General features: G+C 40.1%; 1 protein-coding gene across 8 annotated transcripts in view; it reads left to right on the forward strand.

Moving 5' to 3' along the window:
• The window catches only part of WDR59 (WD repeat domain 59), a 104,889-nt gene that overhangs the window by 36,018 nt on the left and 41,237 nt on the right, over window positions 1–27,634 (forward strand). For 6 of the 8 annotated variants that reach the window (XR_015549134.1, XR_015549133.1, XR_015549132.1 and 3 more), the window contains exons 8-18: window positions 2,889–3,005; window positions 6,913–6,990; window positions 9,738–9,894; window positions 15,512–15,591; window positions 16,822–16,954; window positions 17,085–17,209; window positions 19,033–19,197; window positions 21,531–21,626; window positions 21,781–21,937; window positions 22,751–22,820; window positions 26,998–27,151. Coding sequence is in view for 5 of the 8 variants with exons in the window: in XM_004437115.3 (XP_004437172.1) it covers window positions 2,889–3,005; window positions 6,913–6,990; window positions 9,738–9,894; window positions 15,512–15,591; window positions 16,822–16,954; window positions 17,085–17,209; window positions 19,033–19,197; window positions 21,531–21,626; window positions 21,781–21,937; window positions 22,751–22,820; window positions 26,998–27,151 (1,332 nt within the window). In the remaining 3 variants the exon portion in view is untranslated. The remainder of the gene's footprint in view (window positions 1–2,888; window positions 3,006–6,912; window positions 6,991–9,737; window positions 9,895–15,511; window positions 15,592–16,821; window positions 16,955–17,084; window positions 17,210–19,032; window positions 19,198–21,530; window positions 21,627–21,780; window positions 21,938–22,750; window positions 22,821–26,997; window positions 27,152–27,634) is intronic. The other 2 variants (XM_087419935.1, XM_087419934.1) reach the window with 2 other exon arrangements.

Genomic DNA, 27,634 nt, shown 5'->3' on the forward strand with positions numbered 1-27,634 from the left:
AGTTTCCTTATCTTCAAAATAAAGACAATGATAATGTATCATTGAGGAGATCAAGCGTGGGGGACCAGATGCTGTTCTAGCACGGTCAGCAGGCTTCTGACCCCTGCCCCAAACTGCAAGGGAAAACTAGTTGTTTTAGGACAGATGCCATCCTGAGTACTTCCAATCTAAATCACTGAGGCGGGGTACTCAGTATGCTCAAGTCCTCCCTTAGAAGTCCAGCTGTCCCATCAGCCTCAAAGAGCCTGTGGATCATGTATTCTTGCTGCAGCAGCTGGTGTAACTGGTAGGCATGAAAGAGGTGAAAGGTGCTGGGCTCCTGCTGCAATGGAAAGTCTGGTGGAAGTTTGGTGTGTTGGCGTCAGTGAGAATAATGGTGCAGGAGAAGAGCCTCCCCCACATCTAACTGCCAGACGATTGGGTAATAATGCGCAGAGCAGTTGACTTGTGTACGATTTGGGGTGTGAATACTGCTTCCTGCTCTGCTGGAAATCCTCATCCTTTGTGGGGAGCACCTACTTTTACTTTTCCTGAAACTCGTTCAGGGGCTGTCCCAACTCGCCTGCTGACTGTCAAGTCTCAGCATGGCTTCTGGCCGCTCTGCTCCCTTCCCCTTCTAGCTGGAAATAAGAGCATAGAGTTGGAGAGAGGGGAGGGAAGTGAAGCAGAGACTGGGAGTCTGCTGGATTGGGTGCCAGGACCTGCTGGGGAACCAGTGTGCTGGCTGAACCCTCTGCCTTAGGTAGCTTAGATGAAAAGGTGATTTTTAAGTAGAGGTTGGACGGGTATGTCTTCTGTATGTTAGTTTTTGTGTCGGTCCCTTTCGTCCAGTCTGGTAATAGCCATTGTTCTCCCTCTTTATTTCTTAAATTAATAATTGGTTTTATTCATTTTGTTATTAGCATAGTATTTAAATATGGTAAACGGTTTAAATAAAATATGTTTGTTTAATTTGTAGTGCATACATATTTGCTTTAGACTGATTTCAGAGCCATAGGCAAGAGAAACAGTTTGGTATTTAGCCATGAACTCTCTCGGTACCTGTTTTCCAAAACAGTACTTGTGTCCTTATCTTGTAGAAATATATAGCTGAACTATTCCTTTCTAGTCTCCTGATTGTCCACTAATAACACTGACTTCCCTCAGCAAGCCTTTATCTATTTTGTTTGGAGGCTTTTAACTTTTTTTTTGACTATTACTATTTGGGACTTCTGCTCAGATGGATTGTAAAACTTGTTGGTCTTATTTTCACTTCTCTGGCACTCTCTAGTGTCAAAGCAGCACTCATGGCAGCAAGCATCAGAGGCTTAAAAAAGTGCAGTATCAGTGGTAACGTTGGATTTTCATTTGAACTCATGTATGACTAATAATACTAACATTTACCAAGTGTTTATTATGCGCAAGCATTGCTCTGAGAACTTTATGTGTATTGATTCATTTCTCTTTATAACTCGCCTTTAAAGTAGGTTCAGTTATTACTCCCAGTCTACTGATTAGTAAACTGAGGCACAGTCTGTTGTCAGGATTGGAACCCAGGAAGGCTGGTTCTGGAGACTGCACTCTTAACCTCATAGACTAATGCTAATTATGGAAGTAATACATGCTGTGTTACTTTGTAGAAAATATAAAAGAGAAAATAAAAATCATTCATAGTCCTATTACCCAGAGACAAATGCTAGCATTTTGGTGTTTTCTTATGCTTTTTTTTTTAACGTGGTTTATCATATCATGTACATAGTTCTATATGCTTTTTTTCGTTTAACATTACAACAGATGCATTTTGCCCATATTATAATCTCTAAGTATAATTTTTAGTGGCTACATCATATCGTGTCAGATAGCTGTTCTAAAATTGATTCTAAAATGTAATTATTCTCCACTTATTGATTATTTATGTTGTTTCTGGTTTTCTAGTGTTCCAAATCACACCAAAATGAACATCTTTTGTATCTAAAGCTTTTTATGAATTTGGAATATTCCCTTAAGAAAGGAAGATTTTAAGTCTCTTGATAAATGTTGCCAAAGTTTTTCCCAAAAAAGTTGTACATGGACACCAGCAGTGACAAACTGCAGCTTCACTGCATTGAGTATTATTTACAAATAACTTCTAATTTGATAGCTTAAAAAAATCTTGTTTTAACATATATTTGTAAAGTTTCCTTCTGAGCTTGTTCGTTTTATATATGCTCGTTAATCACACATTGTTTTCTTAAATTCTTTTTTTTTTTTTTTTTTATTTATTTTATTTTTTGCCCCCAAAGCCCCAGTAGATAGTTGTATGTCATAGCTGCACACCCTTCTAGTTGCTGTATGTGGGACTCGGCCCCAGGATGGACAGAGAAGTGGTGCCTCAATGCGCACCCGGGATCCGAACCCGGGCTGCCAGCATCGCAGCGCGCGCACTTAACCACCAAGCCACAGGGCCGGCCCCACACATTGTTTTCTTTTGTGATGTGTGTTCATTCTCTTTTGGGGTCTTGGTGCTTGATCACTTTAAGATTGGTGGTTTTACCCTCAGATTGGGTCTGTTTGAATGTCAGCCCCTTTTCCAGGGTGATTGTGAAGAAGGGGAGCAGGAATTGCAGAACCCACTACTAAAGGGGAAAACACCCACTACCTTGTATCCTTCATTAAAGTCGTGCATGGGGCTGGAGCAGAAGGAAATTAGGCTCCCAGACCCATATACAGAGCATGGGCGAAGGAGAGCTGGATAAGTCTTTTTCTGTCGTTGTTTTGTTTTAAACAAAACAAAGTGGAGTTTCTTAAGGATAGAGACGGGATCTGGTAGTATTTTTGTATCCCCACACAGCACCTAGCAGACTGTCATGTGGTAGACAATCAATGAGTTCTTTCTAAGTTGACGACACTCAGTGCTGATCCTGTTGTAGAAACCCAGTACAGCAGTGGAATATCTAGCAGCCCACCTCTCCAAAATCCATGGCCTGGACTGGCACCCAGACAGTGAGCACATTCTTGCTACCTCTAGTCAAGACAACTCTGTCAAGGTGAGTGACACCCACTGGGGCAGTTGGAGAGCTGTGTGTGGGAGGCATCAGGGGTGTATGACAGCACTTTCTTCGGAAGTATGTTAGCATAGTGTGTGTGTTTCAGGGATGCATGTGCTTCTTGGGGAGCTGAGCAAGTAAACCTCGTTATGTAGCCTAGCAAGAGTGAAATAGTAGCATACATCTGATCTGGCTCCTAGAATTCAGTCAGAGGGTTTTCTTCTTTCCTTTTGTGAAAGGAAGTCAGAGACAAAAGCGTTTAGAAAAATAAAGCAGCGTACTTGCAAAGAAGTTGCCAGGAAGTCAGATTTCAGAAAGATTGGCCCATCAAAGAAAAAACACGACAGACTATAAATAAAGAAGAAAAGCCCACAAAATTGTTAACGTTACCAAGTTTACAATTAGTCTTTCTGGGATGGAGAAACAATTTCCTCATATGATTATCATATCTGCAAAAGTTATGACATCTTTAGTCATCAGCATTGCAAAAGTCAGGGAAAGAGTTGTTTTATGAGATTCTTTAACTTACAGGAAATGCTCAAGGGGTTATGTGTTTCGGTGACCCTGTTATTTTTGGTTTATCTCAGAGAGCAGTGGTTCTTATTTGTTTTTTCTTTCCAACTGTGGGATGTGATATGCACCCTTGTTCAAAAGGATGCAGGGCAGAGTCAGCCTTGCTCCACAGTTCCTCCTTGTGGTCAGGTCTCTGCCCGGAAGGACAGAGACCTGACCACAAAAGTTTGCTTAGCAATTTTGTGATTCAGCATTGTTAATTTAATGCTTTGTTTTACTTACACAAGCACATACAATGTCTTTTTGGTATGGTTAGCAAAATAGAATCACACGAATCACACATTAAGGCTTAAAAGCTAACTTCTGTCTTGAGGTTTGTAAATCCCCTAGGGTTGTAATTTACTTTTATGTGCCAGCAGTGGTTTTTTTTGGGGGGATTTGGGTTTTTGTCCCCATACCCAGATCAGCTTGTTTCCCAAGTTCAGGAACCAGAAACCATCCAATTCACCTCCTCCTCTTTCTTTGAGGTCCCCAAGTTTGTCGATATTCATTGACATCTTTATTACCCTTGAGGCTAGGACTCCATAGGTAATAAAGCAGGTAACAGGCCATTTCCACATGTGAAATGCAGTCCTTGTTCCTTACTAGTAGGCTTAGCTTACAAATTAAATGAGATTTTTGGCATGGTATTTGACTTATTCCACTATATCCTGGTAGGAAAGAAGACAGTTTTTATTGAATATATATAAATAACATAATTGTAAAAAATGAGACAGTTCAGAGGCACTTTGCATAATGTTCAGCCATTGTTTTTAGAAATTTGTTAATAATGATCAATATGTTATTTTTTCCTACATAACAATTTTAAGTTTGCAATTTATTAGCTTGTAATTTATAGTTATAATTTTTATTCTGTTTTTATTTTCTGAATTCTAAGGGGTCAGCTGGAACAAGATACCATTGAATGAGTGTTTCACTTTAGTTTGTAAGTTGTTAAACTGTAAAACTGTTGAATTGTGAGTTAGAGCTAGATCAAAAACAAAGAAAAGGATTTTTCTTATATGGCCATTAAAAATAGAACATTAACCACAGTGAAATTAGTTTATATCATTTTAGATAATCAGTTATTTTTTTCCTGATCTTGGGTTAAGCAGTCTATTTTACAAAATTGCCGTCTTCTAGACTAAGAGTCCTGGCAATCCAGACGAGGTCCCTTGGTACAGAGGTGTGTGTCTGCCCCTGGGACAAGGTCAGCCTTACTGAGAAGCCTATACCCATGAGGCTGTTCCCTGTGATGTCAGCAGTTAAGAACCTAGTTCTTTACCGAGGCTCTTCTGATATTTCTTCAGAAGCCTTCCCTTCTGATCCGTAGCTTGTAGCTGAGGCCCTTGGGCAATGGGAAGAGAAAAGCAGAAATCACCTATGGACAGGAGGATGGCATGGCTCTGGTTATCTTGTTATATAACCAACTCTATCAGATTGAAACAGACTGAGGTCCTCTGTTTGTGTGTCACATGTAATCGTTTCATAAGACTCCATCAGTGACTGCCTTGAGAATAAGAACATGTTATGAAGTGAGTGAGGTCTTTGTCAGGTCTCCGGAGTCCTCTAATTTATCCCATAAATTATATGTTATAATGGTCACCAATTGATGAACATATTTAACTCTAGAACCAAAATTTTTTTTAAAAGGACTAATTTTGTTAACAGTTATCATGCCAGTCTTTGTAAATGAACCACGAATATGCTGCTGTCCAACCTGAAAAGTAAACATTTGAGGAAATGCATTCATAGTAACAATATTTTACTTGTATATAATTAACCCAGGCAGGTTGAACTTCTCTTTCATTTGCTAGTTTTTCCATATATGGTGGACTTGATAATAGGAAACCTTCACAAAGTATTGAGCTAATTAAAAATCTGAAGAATGCCAAGCATACCTAATTATTTGTACTTTCCCCTCTTTTGTAAGTTGAGGAAGCAAGTTATAGTTTACCCTGTGGCCATCTGGGAAACCCAAAAGCCGTTTAGATGGCAAAGACATCTTAACAGTTTTGTTATTTTGAATATGGGGCCTGAATTTGGCAAAAAAGAGTTATAAGAAGAAACAAGAGTTACCTCATGCTGTCCCTTTATGTTCACACCCTCCCCCAACCCCTGACTTCTGGCCACCACCGATCTGTTCTCCATCACTACAGTTTTGTCTTTTTGAGAATGTCATTTAAATGGAATCATGCAGTATGTGAATTTTTGAGATTGGCTTCTTTCACTTAGCATAGCACCTTTAAGATCCATCCAAGTTGTTTTAAGAATTAATAGTTCATATACTTTTTATTGCTGAGTTATAATCCACTATATGGATATACTACAATTTATTATCTGTTGACCCATTGAAGGACATTTGGGCTGTTTCCAGTTTTCGGTGATTGTGAATAAAGCTATTATGAACATTCATTTACAGATCTTTCTGTGAACGGAACTTTTCAGTTTTCTAGGACAAATATGTAGGAGTGGGATTGCTGGGTCGTATGGTACGTGTGCATTTAACTTTTTAAGAAGCTGCCAAACTGTCTTCCAGTCAGCGGCTTCTGTCCTCCATTTTTGAAAATCATTTCTTAATACTGAATAGTTCAGGGTTTCAGTCGTGGCCCTCCTGCCTTTGATGCGCTGCCATTTCCTGCTTTCGTGACAAATGCTCAAGCTCTAAGTATGTTTGTCTCTCCATTAAAAGCATAGGCATCTCTAAGGCAGGGTTTGTGTCTGGCTCACCTTTGTGTGTCTACAGCTTCAAGTTCCACACCTTCCATGTTGGAGGGGGTGAACGAGTGCTATGTGAGGGGGTTGGTGCCCAGTCACACAGCCACCTTTATCCTGTGTGACCTCGGGCAAGTTACATCATTTAGTAATTTAGCTTCTACATTTGACAAAGAGATTAATAACACCCATTATATGGTTGTTGTAACGATTAAATGGGGTAAAAAGCTTAAAGCTCTAAACATATGTCTGAAATGCAGTAAATAGTACATTTCAGCTACTGTTATTAGTTAAATTACCCTATAAGGGGTAAAAGTGATACAGGATGAAAACAGGTCTCTTCTACCTTTCACCTACAAGGTTGTTTAATAGATTAGGCAGGCTGACAGTGATCTGCCTCGAGGGGTCATCCTTGTGAAATCCAGAAATTCTCCTGTAATGTTTATAAGTGTGAAAGGGAAGTTTTCTTTGTGTCTCTGTCACAGTAGCGTGGCTATGGGGGCTGACTAAAATGCACTATTGAATGTATCTTTAGAGGACAAAAAGTAATGACTTGGACGTCTCTGCTTATTTCAATAGTTGAGTTTTTTTTTTTTTAATGACATTTATTTCACAAATTATCCTGCTTTCTTTCTTTCAGTTCTGGGATTACCGCCAGCCTCGGAAATACCTCAATATTCTCCCTTGCCAGGTGCCTGTCTGGAAGGCCAGATACACTGTGAGTGAGACACCCTACCTCTTGCTGGGAAACTTCATCTTGGTGTTCCAGACACAAGGAGCCAAGGGACATTTTCTCTTATTTTCTTTGTGAGGCAGTTTTCTCTTTCTGTCTTCATGTAGAGGTGGGGCAAAGGTGGTAATGATGGCATAAAAGCTGTTACCTATTTAGAAATTTTCCCTTGGAATGTTGAGTAAGAATCTGTATTAGAATTGCTAACCATAGCTAGACTGGGAAAGTAGGTGGTGTGAAGGAAGGTAGTCACTAATACCAGGGGAAGAGGGTGAGATTGAGGCAGAGGGTTGAGAGACTTGAGGTCAGTGGATTGCAATGGAAAGAACTCTGGCTTTAGAGTCAGAAGACCTGGGCTTTGGGCCTGGCAAAGCCATTTAATTGTTTTTTCCAGCTTTTTGAGATATTATTGACATGTAACACAGGATAAGCTCAAGGTACACAGTGAGTTGATGTGATACACTCATATATTACAAAAGATTACCGCCATAGCATTAGCTAATACCTCCATCATAATACCATTTATTTTTTGTGGTGAGAACATTTAAGATCTACTCTCTTAGCAACTTTCTTTTTTTCTTTTTTAAAGTTTCTCTTTTTTCTTTTTCTTTTTTTTTTATAATTTTATTTATTTATTTTTTCCCCCAAAGCCCCAGTAGATAGTTGTATGTCATAGCTGCACATCCTTCCAGTTGCTGTATGTGGGACGAGGCCTCAGCATGGCTGGAGAAGGGTGCGTCGGTGTGTGCCCGGGATCCGAACCCAGGCTGCCAGCAGCAGAGCGCGTGCACTTAACCGCCAAGCCACGGGGCCGGCCCATCTTAGCAACTTTCAAGTATCTAATATAGTATTAACTATAATCACGATGCTATACATTAGATCCCGAGAACTTACTCATCTTATAAGTGGAAGTTTGTACTCTTTGACCAATATCTCCCCTTTCCCCCCACCCCCAGCCCTTGTTAACCACCATTCTAGTCTCTGTTTCTATGAGTTTGGCTTTTTTAGATTCCATATAGAAGTGATATCATACAATATTTGTCTTTATCTGACTTGTTTCACTTAGCATAATACCTTCAAGGTCCATTCATGTTGTCACAAATGACAAGATTTCCTTCTTTCTCACGGCTAAATAATATTACATTGTGTGCGTGTGTGTCTGTGTGTGTGTGTATATATACATAATATTACATTGTGTGCGTGTGTGTATATATATATACACACACGCTTAGGTTGTTTCCACATCTTGGCTGTTGTTAGTAATGCTGCAATGAGCCATTTAATATTTGTGTGGCCTGGGGCAAGCCACTTGATGTTTTTGAGCAATAGTTTCCTCCTCTGTAGAATATGAATAATAATTTTTACTCTGCCTTTTTTATTGTGATCAAATTCACCATTTTAACGTGTACAATTCAGTGGCATTTAGTACATGTACAGTAGGCCTTCATTTTGAAAATTTGTATATGAAAATGCTTTATAAACCGTAAAATGCTACACATATAGGGGATAGGCTATTATCAACCTTCCAACAATTTTTCCATTGCCACATTGATAGCTGCTGATCAGAGATAATATATTTCCTTCAGTGTGAATTTGAAAGGGAGCAGAGGGATGAATAAAGCTACTTTTGTACAAAGGCTGGGTCCCCCTGGGGCATAGAAGATAATTGTGGAGCATAGAAGATAATTTGGATATTAAGTAGTTTTTGCAACTGGGAGCACTTGTCAAGAAATCACATATTGTTCTTATGACTTGAAATACTTCTCTGGATTAATATGTTTGCTTAAAAAATAAACAGAGAACGGGCTGGCCCTGTGGCGTAGTGGTTAAGTGCACGCGCTCCACTGCTGGCAGCCCGGGTTTGGATCCTGGGTGCGCACTGGCGCCGCTTGTCAGGCCATGCTGTGGCAGCGTCGCATATAAAGTGGAAGAAGATGGGCATGGTTGTTAGCTCAGGGCCAGTCTTCCTCAGCAAAAAGAGGAGGATTGGCGTGGATGTTAGCTCAGGGCTGATCTTCCTCACAAAAAAACAAAACAAAAACAAAAAATAAACAGAGAAGTCGAGTAGTGCTGCCAGGAGGGGAGATGAAGATAAATGTGCTCTTAGGCAACTGCGGTCTCTTCCTTAAAGAACAGAGTCTAATTATCAACCAGATTGGCCCCTTAGCTACCTAGAAGATTGGGTGTTGGTAAGCAAAACCTGTCCGTCCTGAGGTTGGAAGATTTTCCTTTGAATAACTGTGTGTTTGAAGTGGTGGGAAGGTGATGCTTCGTGTGGATGGTGTGCTTCTGGTGCATGGTCACATGGCAAGAATTATGTTTGCTGCCCTGGGGTTTTCCCTGGTGTGCTTTGCATGCTCATTCTGGGAAAGCACTTGGTAATTCTTAGTGGAAACTCATGGAGAATAGCTAGGTTGTGGAACAGTGTGTTCCAGTGTGCAGCAGTTAGAGCCATTTGCTTATTTTAGGTTAAAAAAAGTTTTTCTCCCAGTATTTGGCTTAGCTTTATTTTTCACTTGCTGTAGTGTATTCCATAGCAAAGAAAAAGTAAAAGAAAAGTGGAAGAAAAATAGATGTGATGGTCAACTTACAGTATTTGGGAAAATTTTCCCCAGTTGGGTTGGGGCTTTCCATCATCTAATTGATTTCAGTTAGGAAAGAATTCCAGCTTTGGTATTCACAACTCAGCTGATTCTCCCTGGCATAATCACCTGCTTTTCCCTTTCTTGCCGTAGCCTTTCAGCAATGGATTAGTGACTGTGATGGTTCCCCAGCTGCGGAGGGAAAATAGTCTTCTCTTGTGGAATGTCTTTGACTTGAACACCCCAGTCCATACCTTTGTGGGGCATGATGACGTGGTGCTGGAGTTCCAGTGGAGGAAACAGAAGGAAGGTGAGTGGGAGAGGAGACTGCTGCCTGATTTACTTCTGAGCCCTGTTCATCAGTAGCTCCAGTTGGGTTGGCTGTGTGATCCAGGGAGGAGGATGCAGAAACAGGGCTGGGCTTTGGGACTGGGAGTCAGGGGACCACCATCTTTAGTTGTAGATGGGTACAGTGGTGCATGGCTGTGGTTCTTCCCCCAGGTTCCCTCCTCATCTCTTGTGTTCAGGGTAGTCTTTCTCATGCATGGAAGAGATCTGTAAGAGGTTGATGGGTTTGCTGTTGGATCATTTCTAGGGCTGAAATTCTGGGGTCACTAACCTTAGAAGTCTCTGGCAGTTGCCTCTTGCTCCTCTGTTGATAAGGGAGACCCGAGGTCATCATTAGTACCACCCACTGCATATTCCCAGTTCTCTTCACAACCGCATAGTGATATTTTACCTCCCGTTCCCTTAAAGATCGATTTGGCCAAATGACTTGCTTTGATCATGAAACATGAACAGAAGTGAGGCGATCTTTTCTGGTTGAAGTATTAACAGCCAGTGAGCAATTACACACTCTCTTTGCTTCTGCCACAGCAACTGGCAGAACTCCAGATGGCGCTGCTCCCGTCAGGAGTGAGGATGAGGTGGAGATGTAGAGTGAGCAAGAAATCCTTGCTTTAAGCCACTGAGGTTTTGGGATTGTTTGTTATTGCTGCTTAATCTCGCCAGCCCTCACTAATGCAGAGTTATAAGCATAATGAGTTAGGAAGCCCTCAGCCTCAGTTTCTCTGCCAACTCACCATGCAAATTTAGTTGCAGCCTCTCTTTTCTTGAGATCTTATTGTCATGCTCTCTAAATGTTTTACAGAACAGAGGTGTATTTCTTGGTCTTTCCATATTACAGAAGGAGAGTCAGGCAGAGGAGTGGTGTGGCTTGTCCAGAGTCCCAGGAAAGGACCCTAGTGGACTTGGGGTTAGAGCAATCATCTTATCCCAGCTTGTTTGTGACCCTCACAAGCCTCTTCTGTGAAAGTTTTTGAAGGGACTCTTTTTTGTGTGTGTGAAGAAGATTAGCCCTGAGCTAACATCTGTCGCCAATCCTCTTTTTGCTGAGGAAGACTGGCCCTGGGCTAACATCCGTGCCCATCTTCCTCTACTTTATATGGGATGCCGCCACAGCATGGCTTGACAAGCGGTGCGTTGGTGCACGCCCAGCATCTGAACCCTGGGCCGCCGTAGTGGAGTGCGCACACTTAACCACTACGCCACTGGGCCGGCCCACTGAAGGGACTCTGTGTGTGTGTGTGTGTGTGTGTGTGTGTGTGTGTGTGTGGAGTTTATTCTTTTTTTTTTTTAATTGATGTTTTAATAGTTTTTAACATTGTGAAATTTGGGTTGTACATTTTTGTTGGGCCATCACCATATATATGACTCCCTTCACCCCTTGTGCCCACCCTCCACCCCCATTGTCCCTGGTAACCACAATACAGTTTTCTCTTCCATGTGTTGGTTTATATTCCACATATGAGTGAGATCGTACAGTGTTGTCTTTCTCCTTCTGGCTTACTTCACTTAACATAATACCCTCCAGGCCCACCCATGTCGTTGCAAATGGGACGATTTTGTCTTTTTTTATGGCTGAGTAGTATTCCATTGTATATATATACCACATTTTCTTGATCCAGTCTTTAGTCGAGGGACACTTAGGTCGCTTCCACTTCTTGGCTATGGTAAATAATGCTGCAATGAACATAGGGGTGCATAAGCCTCTTTAGATTGTTGATTTCAGGTTTGTTGGATAGATTCCCAGTAGTGGGATGGCTGGATCATAGGGCATCTCTATTTTTAATTCTTTGAGGAATCTCCATACCGTTTTTCATAGAGGCTGCACCAGTTTGCATTCCCACCAGCTGTGTATGAGGGTTCCTGTTTCTCCACATCCTCTCCAACATTTGTTGTTTTTTGTCTTGGTGATTATAGCCATTCTAACGGGCATGAGGTGATATCTTAGTGTTGTTTTGATTTGCATTTCCCTGATGATTAATGATGTTGAACATCTTTTCATGTGCCTATTGGCCATCTGTATATCTTCTTTGGAGAAGTGTCTGTTCATTTCCTCTGCCCATTTTTTGATCGGGTTGTTTGTTTTTTTGTTGTTCAGTTGTGTGAGTTCTTTATATATTATGGAGATCAACCCCTTGTCAGATGTATGTTTTGCAAATATTCTCTCCCAGCTGGTGGGTTGTCTGTTCATCTTGATTCTGGTTTCGTTTGTCTTGTAGAAACTCTTTAATCTGATAAAGTCCCACTTGTTTATTTTTTCTTTAGTTTCCCTAGTCTAGGTAGGCATGTCATGTGAAAAGATTCCTTTATGACCAGTGTCAAATAGTGTGTTGCCTATATTTTCTTCTATGAGTTTTATAGTTTCAGGTCTCACCTTCAGGTCTTTGATCCATTTTGAGTTAATTTTTGTGAATGGCGATAGCAGATGGTCCACTTTCATTCTTTTGCATGTGGCTGTCCCAGTTTTCCCAACACCATTTATCGAAGAGACTTTCCTTTCTCCATTGTATGTTCTTGGCTCCTTTGTCGAAGATTAGCTGTCCGTATATGTGTGGTTTTATTTCTGGGCTTTCAATTCTGTTCCATGGATCTGTGTGTCTGTTTTTGTACCAGTACCATGTTGTTTTGATTACTGTTGCTTTGTAGTATGTTTTGAAGTCAGGGATTGTGATGCCTCCAGCTTTGTTCTTTTTTCTTAGGATTGCTTTAGCTATTCGGGGTCTTTTGTTGCCCCATATAAATTTTAGTATTCTTTTTTCTATTTCCATGAAGAATGTCATTGGGATTCTGATTGGGATTGCATTGAATCTGTAGATTGCTTTAGGTAATATAGACATTTTAACTATGTTTATTCTTCCAATCCACGTGCATGGGATATCTTTCCATTTCTTTATGTCATCACTGATTTCTTTCAATAATGTCTTGTAGTTCTCATTGTATAGGTCATTCACCTCCTTGGTAAAGATTTATTCCTAGGTATTTTATTCTTTTTGATGCAATTGTAAATGGTATTATCTTTTTGAGCTCTCTTTCTGTTAGTTCCTTATTAGCATACAGAAATGCAACTGATTTTTGTAGATTGATTTTGTACCCTGCAACTTTGCTGTAGTTGTTGATTATTTCTAATAGTTTTCCAACGGATTCTTTAGGGTTTTCTATATATAAAATCATGTCATCTGCAAATAGTGAGAGTTTCACTTCTTCGTTACCTATTTGGATTCCTTTTATTCCTTTTTCTTGCCTAATTGCTCTGGCCAAAACCTCCAGTACTATGTTGAACAGGAGTGGTGAGAGTGGGCAGCCCTGCCTCGTTCCTGTTTGAAGGGACTCTTTTGATCATCCTCTTAATTTTCCCATCTTTATTTCTAAAATCTCTCTTGCGTCTAAAAACATGAGGCTGGTTGGTCTTTATCCCATCAATTTGCATGCGTGACTTTGGCTTTCAACTTATTCTGTCACATTTTGCCATAGTAAATAGATGATATAGTTTCCCCACAGTGTGGCAGGGAGAGGTTGGCCTGTAGTTTTGAGTTTAAATAAGAAGTTTTTAGCAACCCATTTTCAGTTATCTACAGCATCTGTAAGTTGGTAGGGTAAATTGTATAAATTGGGACTGTCTAGCCAATAGTGAAATTTTGAGTACAAGTTACAGGTGTTTTTTAAAATTCCTTTTTATTGTGAAATGTATCATCTGTCTAGAAAATTGCATAAAATATGTTCAGTTTAACAAATTATTATAAAGTGAAAATCAACGTAACTACCACAAGATCAAGAAAGAGAACATTGCTAGAACCCAGATGCTTCCTGACCACAACCCCTTCCTCCCCCCAGAAGTAAACACTATCCTAATGCTTATGATAGTGATTTCTGTTTTTATAGTTTTATCACCCATTTATGCATCCCCCAAGTAATTTAGACTTGCTTGTTTTGAACCTTTTATAAATATAATCATCCTGCATATATTCTTATATTTTACTTCTTTCACAACCTAATGTTGCTCCGTTTTATTTTTACTGCCATGTTTTCTTAGTCAGTTTTTACTGGACCACCTCAAGCTTTGATTTTGGTTTTCACTGTGGTGCAGGAGCTCTCAGAGAGGTAGGAAGAGAATCAGGATGTTGTGGCCAACAGAAAAGGATGCTTCGTGAAGGAAACAGCAGTCATTGGTTTCAGGTGTTGCTGAAGGATCACCATGCAGAGTAAGAGAAAAGCACTTAATTGTACAAATAGGAAGCCATATGATCATTAAGGGAGGAGTTCCAAAAGCAGATTGAGGCTAGAAGCCAGATTGTAAGGTAGCGTGAACAGAGGCAGCAGGAACTTGTTTGGTAAATGAAGTTGCCTTCAAAGGTAAGAAGTAGGCAAAGTTGATTGGCAGAGGCTGCTGCCCCCTCTATGTGAAGGCAAGGAGAAGACACAAGAAAGGGAGTGTGTGGGAAAGCAAGGGCCCTTTGAAAATGAGAGGGAATAGGGCTGACAGCACAGGTAGAGGAGTTGGGTTTAGAAAGGAATTAGGCGTAACTTTTCTTCAAAGTCAAGGACGTGAAAAGAGGCCAGATGTGGAGTCAGAAAGTTGTTGATGTGAACATGAGTCCAGATGGGGGAACTCATAACAGGCAGTAGTTCAGAAGAGATGCTGTCTTGTTAGGCGCACACAGGGGTGTATTAAAACATTGAGGAGTGAAGGCCTGATTGAAGGCAGTGACACAGAGAAGGAACTTCTTCCCCTTATTCACCCTGTTAGCTGGGACAGATCGTGTTCTCTGTTGTCTCAGTTTCCCCATCTGTAAAATGAGACAATTGGATGAAATTATTTCTGAATTCTTTGCTCTCTGAAGATGGCCATGAAGGAGATTCCAGATACTACATAATTACGCTGAAATATCATGATCTTTCTTAAAGCTCTTTTGTAAAGCACGCTGAACATTTTTAGAATAATTTCCCTTTGACTAAACCTAATATGTGAAAATATAAGTCGGTCAATTAAGAACGTTAAAGATTATTCATTTTATAAAGAGATGCATCGCTTTACCAAAAAATTCTTTTAAACAGTAAGATGCCATGATGCATTTAAAACAATTCATTTTACAAAAATCATATTCATTCCTAGCTCCTCTGGAGCATGTAAAAGGAGGAACATTTGTGGAGGTGAAAGTTTAATGTAACATTAAATCCCAGCGTGACTTTTCACCTGCTAATTTGCCAGTTATTGTTTCACTTCATTTAAGTTTCTGCTCATATGTGACTTCCTCAGGGAGTCCTGTCTAAAAATAGCTCTCCCATCAGTCTCTGTCCTCTTATCCTGTGTTATTTTTTTATAACACTATCAGTACCAGACATTTTATTATATATTTATTTGTTTGTCTATTTCCACCATTGGAATGTGAGAGCTATAAAGACAGAGCTTGTTGTATTCTTGCCATAGTCCTGGGGCCTAGAACAGTGCCTGGCATATAGGAGATGTTCAATAAATATTTGTTGAATGGATGGATGAATGAATGAATCTCACTCTGTTGCAATCTGTAGCAAAATTGATATTGAATCCAGAAAAATTTCCAGGATTCTTATATTGTGATTTCTAGGGTCCAAGGACTACCAGCTGGTTACGTGGTCACGGGATCAGACCTTGAGAATGTGGCGGGTGGATTTCCAGATGCAGAGGGTATGTATTCAATGCTATTGTGGAGGAATGTAACTAGATACACCAGAAACTTTTAAAAAAATACAAGATTTGGTATTTGTGGAAGTTAGAGGATATGTGATAGACATTTAATATATACTTGCTGGTTGGCTGAGTGGCTTGTGTATGCCACACTGAGCCTTTGAGGCCTTCAAGAGCCAACTTCGGTATTCAGCACTTTAAGGCTGAAAAGCTTCTGAATGTCTTTTTTTCTCTTGTCCCTGTATAACAGGGTGTGGGTAGCGTACTGAGCAAATGGCCTGTGGGCTTCATTTCTTTCTCTTCTTCTAAGTGGGCTCAGAAGTCTACTTTCGCACTCTATGATGTTCAGAGCCCTTTGTGTCCATCAACAACACCTATTCTATGAAGCCATTTTGCCCCATGAATGATATCTGTTTCTTAATGAACCATGGTGGTGCCTGGTGTGAACTGCTTTTGTGGCCCTTGCTTTGCTCTGCCTCATCGCAGGGTTCTGTCTTCTCATTCGGTGGCTAAATTCCTTGAAGGCAAGAAACATGTCTCACTGGTATTGCCTACCCCACAGTGCTCTGTATAGTGTGGATAGAAAATACCAGGTAAAGTTTGCGACACTGCTTAGTACGAAGTCACACTCGAGCATTTTGGTCAAGTATCATCACCTTATTGCCTTTCAATTGTATTTTCTCCAAAAAGTACCATTTGCTCTAAGTGCTTTGAAGGTTATGCTATTTTTGGTCTTAGGTTGGCTGATTAACTCCATCAAGGCTTGAAATTTAAAGTGATGTTTTCTGAGGCTTGCATAAACTATGAACAGGATGAAAAATTTCCAGGATAGAATGATAGAGTCTCGGGGCCAGCCCCATGGCTTAGCGGTTAAGTGCGTGCGCTCCGCTGCTGGCGGCCCGGGTTCGGATCCCAGGCATGCACCGACGCACCGCTTCTCCAGCCATGCTGAGGCCGCGTCCCACATACAGCAACTAGAAGGATGGGCAGCTATGACATACAACTATCTACTGGGGCTTTGGGGGAAAAAATAAATAGAATGATAGAGTCTCTTCTCCTGGTGTTTAAACAGGGAGAGTTGGTGATGGGTAAAATCTCTTTTGATTGTATCGGTTTTGGGCTGACATCTCTATCCTTTGTGATTCCCATTTTTAAGTCAGAACTCTAACCAAACACGATGATCATTTCCACTGACTTCTCTAGACCTAGATCTTCTATGCTTTGTTGCAGCTTTGTGCAAATGACATATTAGATGGTGTTGATGAGTTCATTGAGAGCATTTCTCTTCTGCCGGAACCAGAGAAGACCTTTCACACTCCAGATATAGATCACCAGCACAACTCAAGCCATGGGGAGGAAGAAGGTAATTGGTCAAACTGACATTTTAGGTGAGGCCCTGCTACACATTTCAGAGTCGTGGCAGATACTCCAGAACTGCTCTCTGACTCAATTTCAGAAATTTTTCCAACAATTGAACCTCTCTGTCCTGCTAGTCTTAAAGGAAGATCCCCCGAGCAATCTCCTGGAAGAGAAGAAATCAGATCAGCTGGGACTGCCCCAGACTCTACAGCAGGAGTTTTCCCTGATCAATGTGCAGATCCGGAATGTCAATGTGGAGGTGCGGAGTAGTTTAGTGAACTCTCTGGTGCTTGCTGAGAGTTCATGGGAGAGGGGACTATTTCAGCTATGATTTTGGCTAGCAATTAGCTTTGCTGTTCTAACAGGTAAGTCTCTCCTCTTGCTTTTTTTATTTCCCAGGTTTTCTTAATAAATAGTGGTTTTAAAAATGTGGATTTTTTTCTTACCCTATTATTTTCTCATAAGATGAACCAAGGGATAAACTAATGCTTCTGTGCCTTAAAATCTCCTTAGATGCTCCAACACCTAAATTTTACCATATGTGAAGATACTTAGATCCAGGAGGCTTAGTGGTTTAGCAAAGGTTACTGGTGAAGTTAATGGTAGGGCTGTTTGGAGACCAAACCTCTTGACTCTCCAAGGCTCTTTGTGCTATCTTCCCTTAAAGCTGGTCCGTTCCTCGGTGATTTAGATTCAGAGTAAGAAGGTGACCAAGTGTCTTTGTTCACTTCACACATGGAGAGATTGACTCTTTTCCTTTGAGGCAGGTATTGAAATTCTTTGCTTCAGAGAATTGAATCTCTATAAAGAAGTTTTAAAACTTGATTAGTTTTTCTTTTGCCCAGATTCAGTTAACAGTTGGCATGGATATGTGCACTTACATAATTATCTCATTTGGCCTTTAAAATAACTTTGCAATAAGTGGTTTTATCACCACTTTACAGATGAGGAAACAGAGACACAGCAAGAGAAAATGGCTTGTGCAAGGTCTGCAGCTATTTTGTGGAAGAGATCATATTTGAATCCAAGTCTCCAGATTTCCCACGTGTGTCCCTCTTTTCACTGTACTCCAGCTGCCATCTCTAGTTGGCAGTACAAGAAATCAAAAGAGAGAAAGAATTCTTGATTAATTGGTTATCTGTATCAACTCAGTTTATACTCCCTTTGTCCCAGTTGAGAACAGTGTAGATACCTAGTGACCTAGTTAAAGAAGGTGATCTTGATTCCTTTCCCAGGGCTGCTTTTTTAAAATTATTGAGATAAAAGTCACATACCATAAAATTCACCCTTTTGAAGTGTACAATTTAGTGGTTCTTAGTATATTCAGAAAGTTGTGCAACCATCACCACTATCTGCTTCCAGGACACTTTCATCATCTCAAAAGAAACCCTATGTCCATTAGCAGTCACTCTCTATTCCCCTCACTCCCCAGCTCCTGGCAACCACTAATCTACTTTCTGTCTCTGTGGATTTTTCTAGGAGTACTTTTTAACTTGAGTCAGGTATTTAATTTCTTCCTGCTTTATTTTCCCATCTCAAAATAAATATAACAAGTTTTAGCCTATCTCACAGCTTTGCGATGAAGCTTTTTTAAGTCAAAATACTTTGAACTTATTAAATCAGTGCTAAACTTAAAAATCCGTTGTGAAGGGCCTGGCCTGGTGGTGTAGTGGTTAAGTTCGTGTGCTCTGCTTCGGCGGGCCAGGGTTCGCAGGTTTGGATCCAGGGTGCATACCAATGCACCGCTTGTCAAGCCATGCTGTGGCGGTGTCCCATATAAAGTAGAGGAAGATGGGCACAGATGTTAGCCCAGGGCCAATCTTCCTCAGCAAAAAGAGGAGGATTGTCAACAGATGTTAGCTCAGGGCTAATCTTCCTCACATACACACACACACACACACACACACAAATCCATTTTCAAAATGAGTTGTCCAAATCGTCCAAATTCATTTGTGTTTGGAGACTCTCTCCCTTCACCCAGTTACCAGGAATCTAGAGGATTCAGTTAGCTTACTTAAATCCGTTTGCATCTAAAGACCCTATGTGGATCGTCTCCAAAGCAGATGTCGATTTCCCTTGCAGATGGATGCAGCAGATAGGAGCTGCACAGTGTCTGTGCACTGTAGCAGCCATCGTGTCAAGATGCTGGTGAAGTTCCCTGCACAGTACCCAAACAATGCTGCCCCTTCCTTCCAGTTTGTTAACCCCACAACCATCACATCCACAATGAAAGCTAAGCTGCTAAAGGTGGGGATCTGTCTTCACAAATTCTCCTTGATGTTGCTAAGAGGAGAGCTCTGCTCATGTGCATCAGTGTCTGAGTTGAGTAGTAAAGTTGAATGAAAACTCCAATAGATAAGATTTGGAAGTCATCTGGTCCTTACACACTGTATTGTTAATAATTGCTGTTCATTTTGTGTTGAAAACAGAGCAGTGGTTCTTGACCTTTTTTGGGTTATGGACCCCCTTTGAAAGTCTAAGGAGAACTATAGACCCTTCCCCAGAAAAATTTGCATAAATGTAGTGTATAGTTTCAGAAATAGTACATATAAATAATATTCAGTTCTGTAATTGCTTATAATCACACAGATTAGTAAAGCTATGCATTAATCCCAGGTTAAGAACCCTGCGATATGGGCCGGCCCCGTGGCTTGGTGGTTAAGTGCGCGCACTCTGATGCTGGCGGCCTGGGTTCGGATCCCGGGCGCGCACCGAGGCACCACTTCTCCGTCCATCCTGAGGCTGGGTCCCACATACAGCAACTAGAAGGATGTGCAGCTATGACATACGACTATCTACTGGGGCTTTGGGGGAAAAAATAAATAAATAAAAAATCTTTAAAAAAAAAACCCTGCGATACAATTTCATTTATCTGGAAACAATAGGCAAGATGTATTGTGAAGCTAAAAGATACTTCATAGTCAGAAAAAAGTATATAAGAGCATTAAAAAATCCTGGGGCTGGCCCGGTGGCATAGTGGTTAAGTTTGCGTGCTCCGCTGCGGCAGCCCGGAGTTGGCAGGTTTGGATCCCAGCGCGGACTGATGCACTGCTTATCAAGCCATGCTGTGGCGGCGTCCCATATACAGTAGAGGAAGATGGGCACGGATGTTAGCCCAGGGCCAATCTTCCTCAGCAAAAAGAGTAGGATTGGCGTCGGTTGTTAGCTCAGAGCTAATCTTCCTCACACACAAAAAAAAATCCATTCCATAAAAGGAGATGTTGGCATCCTAGAGTGAGGCTGGCTGGCTGCACGGGTGAGGTGTGCAAAAGGATGGCAGTGCCTGAATGGAGGTGGTACAGCCGGCATCTACAGGTTCAGAAACTTGATTTGTCAGTTCATGCAGAACTAATCCAGCAGAATCCCCATGAAGAAGCCCCACCAGCTGGGGATGCTATACCTTTTTCAGTTTGAGCAGTGTCACACGTGAAACAACAGAAATATCCTGCCAAAACCAAGTTGAGCTGAATGCTGTTCACCTTTTGCCTAGTTTGTATCATATACACTTGATTGCCCCATCTTCTTGGGGTATGATATGTAACCAAGAAATTTTTCAAGTGGCGTAAGGATCTCTGAAATGCTCATTATTCAGATTTTGTGGTATTTGACATTTGGTACTTGGAATCTAAATATTTAATTGCTTCATTTGGACATACAAAAAAGATAGATTTTTCTGTTGGTATAAACATAATAGAATTAGGAATTGTCTTTAAAGGTCTAATTTAGTGCTCTCCATTAGAAATATAATGCAGGTCACATGTTATTTTAAATTTTCTAGTAGCCCCACTAAAAAAATTAAAAGTAGCAAGTAAATTAATTTCAAAAATATTTTCATTTAATCCAGTATATCCAAAGTGTTTATCATATCAACATGTAATCAATATAAAAATTATTGAGCTAGTTTCCTTTTTATTATTTGTACTAAGTCTTCAACATTCAGTTTGAATTTCATACTCACAGCACATCTCAGTTCAGACTAGAAACACTTCACATGCTCAGTAGCCCCATGTGGGTAATGACTTCTGTATTGGACAGCACAGGTCCAATTTGCATGCCTATCTTCAGTATGTACATGTCAGTTTATATCTATAGCTTGTGCCTTAAGATGTTAGGATTTATATTTTTAAAGAACCAATAAGATGTTAGGATTTATATTTTTAAAGAACCGAAAGAAAGATACGTTGTAATTTTCACTAAGTTGAAATCTGTTCCCCCTGGCTTGTATCGCTTAGAGCAATTTTCAATTCAGCTCAGCGAGTTTTGCTTCTAAGTTACTGAGATTTCTCATGGAGGCAATAGGGTAGGAGGAGAGGAAAGGAGTAGAATTCACTATGAATATGCTCTCTCAAAACATGAGTGCATGCCTGGCTAAGGAAATGGCTTCTCAAAGAGGGCACAGAAATGAGTCTTCTCTTTGAGCCTCTAGAGAAGATGGAAAGTAGGTTGTTGTGTTGGAAGCTGCAGACACAGCCGTGTTCCAGTCTTCCTGTATCATCACTGCTTCTAACTGCTTTGCAGAATAAAAGTGAATCAGGGGAAAGAATGTTGCTATTCTTGACTGTGTTTTGTGCCTTTTGTAGATCCTGAAAGACACTTCGCTGCAGAAAGTGAAACGCAACCAGAGTTGTTTGGAGCCCTGCCTACGCCAGCTCGTCTCCTGCCTTGAGACTTTTGTGGTGGGATTCTTGTACCAACCTGTGCTTTGGTTTTTCTTTTGTGTCTTCCTCTCTAAACTCCTGGGCTCCCTGATTTTGTAATAATGTATCCTTATTTTGTAATTCCGCTTTAAGACAGGTTGTGGTTTTTAGTCTATTGATATTTAAATTTCAGAACCAAGAAGATAGTGCTTCCAGCAACCCCTTTGCACTCCCAAACTCCGTCACACCACCCTTACCAACGTTTGCCCGGGTGACTACTGCCTATGGGTCATACCAGGATGCCAATATTCCCTTCCCTAGGACCTCAGGGGCCAGGTTCTGTGGAGCAGGTTGGTCTCTTTTTAGTTCTCTGATTCTAGACTTTGCGAGAGAGCAACTAAGAATGTCATAGGGTCTATATAAAAATCTCCATCAGAAAATTTTCTTTTTGGGGGGGTGGTAAGATTTGCCCTGAGCTAACATCTGTTGCCAATCTTCCTCTCTTTTTTTTTTTTTTTTTGTTTTACTCCCCAAAGCACTGGTACATAGTTGTATAGTGTAGTTGTAAGTCCTTCTAGTTCTTCTATGTGAGCTGCTGCCACAGCATGACTACTGACAGATGAGTGGTGTGGTTCCGTGCCTGGGAACCAAACCCGGGCCACCAAAGCAGAGCACGCTGAACTTTAACCACTAGGCCATCAGAGCTGGCTCAGAAAATTTTTCTTTGTTTTTATTTCCTGAGAACTCAAAAAACTTCTGTGGTAGTGTTATATGATCTGAGGCCAAATTGGTGTCTGTGGACATATTCTAAGAATGTTCACCAGAATTAAGTCTTAATTTTTTTTGTTCTGATGAGTGTGAATTTGAGTGTTTACTTAGAGCCCTGATTCTCAACAGAGAACAGGTGCCCTAGCAGGGAAATATAAACTACCTGTGAAGACTTTTTCCAAACCACATATGTGCTGTCTCTCCTGGATCTTGGAGATTCTGACCTTTGTCTCTGTTAAGAATCGCTGTGGTTGTGAGCCTTTTTGCACTTTATAAAAATGTGTCTTATCCTTCAGCTATGTTGAGATAGACAAAAGGTTGACCAATGCTCCCTTAGCGTTTTCCCCATCCCGCTCATTGACACTGATGCGCTCATGTGATGTCTCCTTTGTCAGGGTATTTGGTGTATTTCACAAGGCCTATGACGATGCATCGAGCAGTGTCTCCAACAGAACCTACTCCAAGGTGAGTCTGGGAGATGCAGATGTAAGCTACATTCATGAGCCAGAAATGGGCAGACATCTGACAATGGCCGCTGAGTTTATCTTTGGACAGTTGGTTGTAGTTCTTCAGTAAATGCCCATTGTAAGATTTATTCGAGGCAGATCAAAGTACATTAAATTGCAACTAAGCTGAGATTTCTACTGTCTGGTTCCTAACAAACCATTAGAAAGAGTAGCTTGATAAAAGCTGTTGTCAAAACAAGGCAAATCCTTTTTTAATTTGCTTTTTTTCCTATTGCTAACATTATATAAAACATTAAGTAAAATAACATTAAATAAAACTAGAAAAATAACAAGAAAGATCACTTATAGTCTCATCATACTAATATGCCACTTCTAACATTACCAAAGCATGTTTAATTTTTTTTAATTATGTAAGTAGTATGTTGAAAAAACTCAAATAATACAGAAGTTTTAAGTTAAAATATGAATATAGCTGTTCTTTTCATTTTCATGTCCCATAGAGAGCCACTGTTAACAGTTTAACATGTTTTCTGTTTAGTCTTCATTGTTTTTCTGGGTTTTGTTTTGTTTTGTTTTGTTTTTTGAGAGGCAATCTGGTGTAGCAAATGGGAATGTGGACTCAGCCAGACTGCCGGATCCAGATCTTGGCCCTGCCTTTCTATGACCTTAGGACGCTGCTTGATTTTCCTTAACAGTAACTTGGGGATGATAGCAGCACCTGTCTCCTTGAGTTGCTGTGAAGATTGAATGAGTTAGTTCTTATAAAGCATTTAGAACACTGCCCGGTGCATTGGGAGTCTTCTAACTGTGTTTCCTATTATTACTGCTTGTTTTTTTCTTATTTTGTAAGTTTTTGTTAACAGTTTTGTAGAGATATAATTCACATAGTATACAGTTGACCTATTTAAAGTGTATAATTCAATGACTTTTAGTATATTCACAGATATGTACAGCCATCACTATAGTCAATTCTAGAACATTTTCATTACCCCCAAAAGAAACTGCATCCCCTAGCTGTCCCTGCCCCCAAATCGCCCTTTCCTGCAGCCCTGGGCAAACACCAGTCTACTTGCTGTCTATAAATTTGCCTGTTCTGGGCATTTCATATAAATGGAACCATATAGCATGTGGTCCTTTGTAACTGGCTTCTTTTACTTACTATGTTTTCAAGGATCATACATCTTGTAGTATGTGTCAGTACTTCATTTCTTTTTATTGCCAAATGATATCCTATCATATGTATGTACCACATTTTATTTATTCATTCATCAGTTGGACATCTAGGATTTCCACTTTTTGGCTGTTATCAAAAATGCTGCTGTAAATATTTCATACACAAGTTTTTGTGTGGACATATATTTTTATTTTTCTTGAGTATAAATCTAGGAGTGAAATTGCTGGATCATATTGTAAAGGTTTTTTCTCCTAATTAATAAACTTTATCTTTTAGAGCAATTTTAGGTTCATAGCAAAATTGAGTGGAAAGTATAGAGAGTTTCCATAAACCTGTCTCCACACCTGCACAACCTCTCCCATACTACTGTTTTGTTGTTGTTGTTGTTGTTTTGTGAGGAAGATCAGCCCTGAGCTAACATCTGATGCCAATCCTCCTCTTTTTTCTGAGGAAGATTGGCCTTGAGCTAACATCTGTGCCCATCTTCCTCTACTTTATATGGGACGCCGCCACAGCATGGCTCTACAGGTGGTGTGTCAGTGCGCACCCGGGATCTGAACCGGTGAACCCCAGGCCGCCGCAGTGGAGCGCATGCACTTAACGGCTTGTGCCACCGGGCCGGCCCCACTACTGTTTTTTTAAGCTTAAATATTATAAGTTATATACATAGACTTCTGGTTCTGCAGTATGGTGACCAAGATAACTTGGAAACCCCCCTGCTATAAACACCTGGACATATTGGGTGTAATAAAATTAGCATACTTATGAATGAATAGCTGAGCTAACAAGAAGGAAAGGAGATTGAACCAAGTGCATGAGCAGGCACTGCTGTTGTCCTGGGAGTTTGCCAGTCTCTGCAGTAACCCAGGCAGAGGAGACCTTGGCCCCCAAGGACCTGGGAGTTAAGTGCCAGAGAACCCCTATATTACACGAGGTTCCTTATTTGAAAAGTTGGACTAGACAACAATCACTCTTCAAGGGAAACAAGAATATCTATATCCAGACTTTGGATCAGAGGGAAAAATGTTCCTATTAGAATGTTTTTCATACTGACTGTATTTCATTGAGATATAATTTACAGTATGCAAATATGGATGTATACCTTGATGAGCAGCACCCAGATCAAGATACAGAGCTTTGCCGTCACCCCGAAAAGCTCCCTGGTCCTTTTACCCCGAGGAAACCACTCTTCTGACTTTCGTATTTTTAGTTTTGCCTGTACTTGAGCTTCATCTAAATAGAATCATGCAGCATGTAAAATTTTATGTCTGGCTTATTTTACTCAATTTTTTTTTAAATTGATCCACATTGTTGTGTGTATCAATAGTTTCCTTGTATGAAAATAATAGAACTTGTTTATTCGTTCTCCTAATGATGGACATTTGGATTATTTCCAGTTTGGGGCTATTATGAGTAGACCTACACATACAAGTCTCTTATGGACATGTGTATTAATTTCTCTACCCAAGCAGTAGAATCCCTGGATCATAAGATAGGTGTATGTTGTTTAATTTTATTAGAATTTCCAAAAGTCTGTCCCCAGTGGTTGTGTCATTTTACATTCTTACCAGCAATGTTACACAGTTCTGGTTGCTCCACATCGTCTCCAAAACTTGCTATTTTCAATCTTTCCAACTTTAGCCATTGTGTTGGGTGTGTGGTAGTATCTCAGTGTGGTGAGGACTAACAGTGTTGAGCAGCTTTTGTGTGCTTATTGACCTTTTGGGTATCTTCTTGTGTGATGTTCCTGTTCAAGTATTTTACCCATTTTTTTTTGGACTGTGTTTCTTATTATTTATTTGTGGTAGTTCTTTATTCTGGTTGCAAATTCTTTGCTGGATGTATGTACTGATTTTCTCTTAATCTCTGGCTTGTCTTTCTTCCTCCTTAGTGATTTCGATAGACAGTAGTTTTTAATTTTGATGAAGTCCAATCTATCACTTTAAAAATTTTCTTGTGAGTGCTTTTGTGTCCTGTCAAAAGTCTTTGCCTACCCCAAGGTCATGAAAATATTCTTCTGTGTTTTCTTTTAAAAGTTTATAGTTTTAAATTCCTACTTTAAGGTCTGTGAGCAATCTCAAATTAATTTTTATGTATTATGTGAGGTAGAGGTCAAAGTTTGTTTTCTTCAGTGGAGGTATATAGTTGTTCCAGCACCATTTACGGAAAAAATTTGCCTTTCCTCATTGAATTTGCATTGATACCTTTGTTGAAATTCAGTTGACCGTGTTTCTATGTCTATTTCTGGACTTTATTTTTTCCTTTGATCTATTGGTTTTTCCTTATGCCAGCGCTATACTTTTAATGTAGCTTTATATAGTAAGTCTTCAAATCTGGTAGTGTAAGTCCTCCAACTTTATTATTCTTATTCAGGATTGCATTGGCTGTTCTAGGTCTTTTGCATTTCTGTAAAAATATGAAATCAGCTTAAAGCCTGCTCGTATTTTGATTGGAATTGTGTTGACTCTGTAGATTAATTTGGAGAAAATTCACATCTTGACAATAATATGGAATCTTCCAATCTACTAACATACTGTATTTCTCTATTGTTTTGAGTCTTTTTTAATTTATTTCAACAACATTTTGTATTTTCAATGTGCATTTTTTTGTTAAATTTGTTCCTTGATATTTGATGTGTTTTGATGCCATTGTAAATGAAATTTTTAAATGTTTATTTCCAGATGTTTGTTTCTAATATATAGAAACACAGTATATTTTTGTAGATTGACTTTGTATCTAAATTCACTGATTAGTTCTAGCAGTTTGTAGATTCCTTTGAATTTTCTATGTATACAATCATAGAAATATTCTCTGCTTTTGCAGGTAAAGCATTTTTCACTTCTAAAAGTTCTATTTGGTTTTTTTTTCGTGGAGTTTCCTCTTTTCCCCCGTTTTATCTATCTTTTCCTCTTGTTTTCATCAGGAATGGCTAAGAATGGCACTACTTAGAAATATGGAAAGACTGAAGCCAGTGTGGATAATTCTCTGTTTTCAACCACAGATCTCTCTCGGCCTTGTCTGCTTATCATACTGGCTTGATTGCGCCAATGAAGATTCGTACAGAGGCCCCTGGGAACCTTCGTTTATACAGTGGGAGCCCCACCCGCAGTGAGAAAGAGCAGGTCTCCATCAGCTCCTTCTACTACAAGGAGCGGGTAAGCGACAGAGCCATGGTCTTTGATTCTTATCTGTTCTTCTGGATTCTTGTTCTTTGTCTTCCTGCCTGCCACACAGCAGCTAAATTAGTAATCCCCCTATAGTCTTTCACTGTCATGATTAGTTTATTCAAGAAAGACCTTTGCTTTGTTCCTCTCAGTTGGTTTTAACTACTGTAAATTGTGTGTGTGGAGGAGAGGGTTAGTTCTTACCATCCATATTCTTCACTCCCCATCTAACCCTGTCCTTGTAATCCCCATTCATTAAGTTGATTCCCATTCTTTCAGGTAGAATAATTTAGCTTCAGGTCTTCCTTGGTATTCTGATGTTTGTCAGCAAATTACCAAAGCAGCCTTTGGATGCTTCCAAAGGCTTGGGATCTTGATATATTTGGAACTTCATAGTTGTGAGAAGTTTTAAAGTTGATCTCTAAGAGGTTTTATACTTGTACTAGGTCTACACTGAGGTACCCATTTGAATGG

This window comes from Ceratotherium simum, chromosome 30 (assembly GCF_057802395.1).
Source record: "Ceratotherium simum simum isolate JZ-2026a chromosome 30, ASM5780239v1, whole genome shotgun sequence".
NCBI lineage: Eukaryota > Metazoa > Chordata > Mammalia > Perissodactyla > Rhinocerotidae > Ceratotherium > Ceratotherium simum.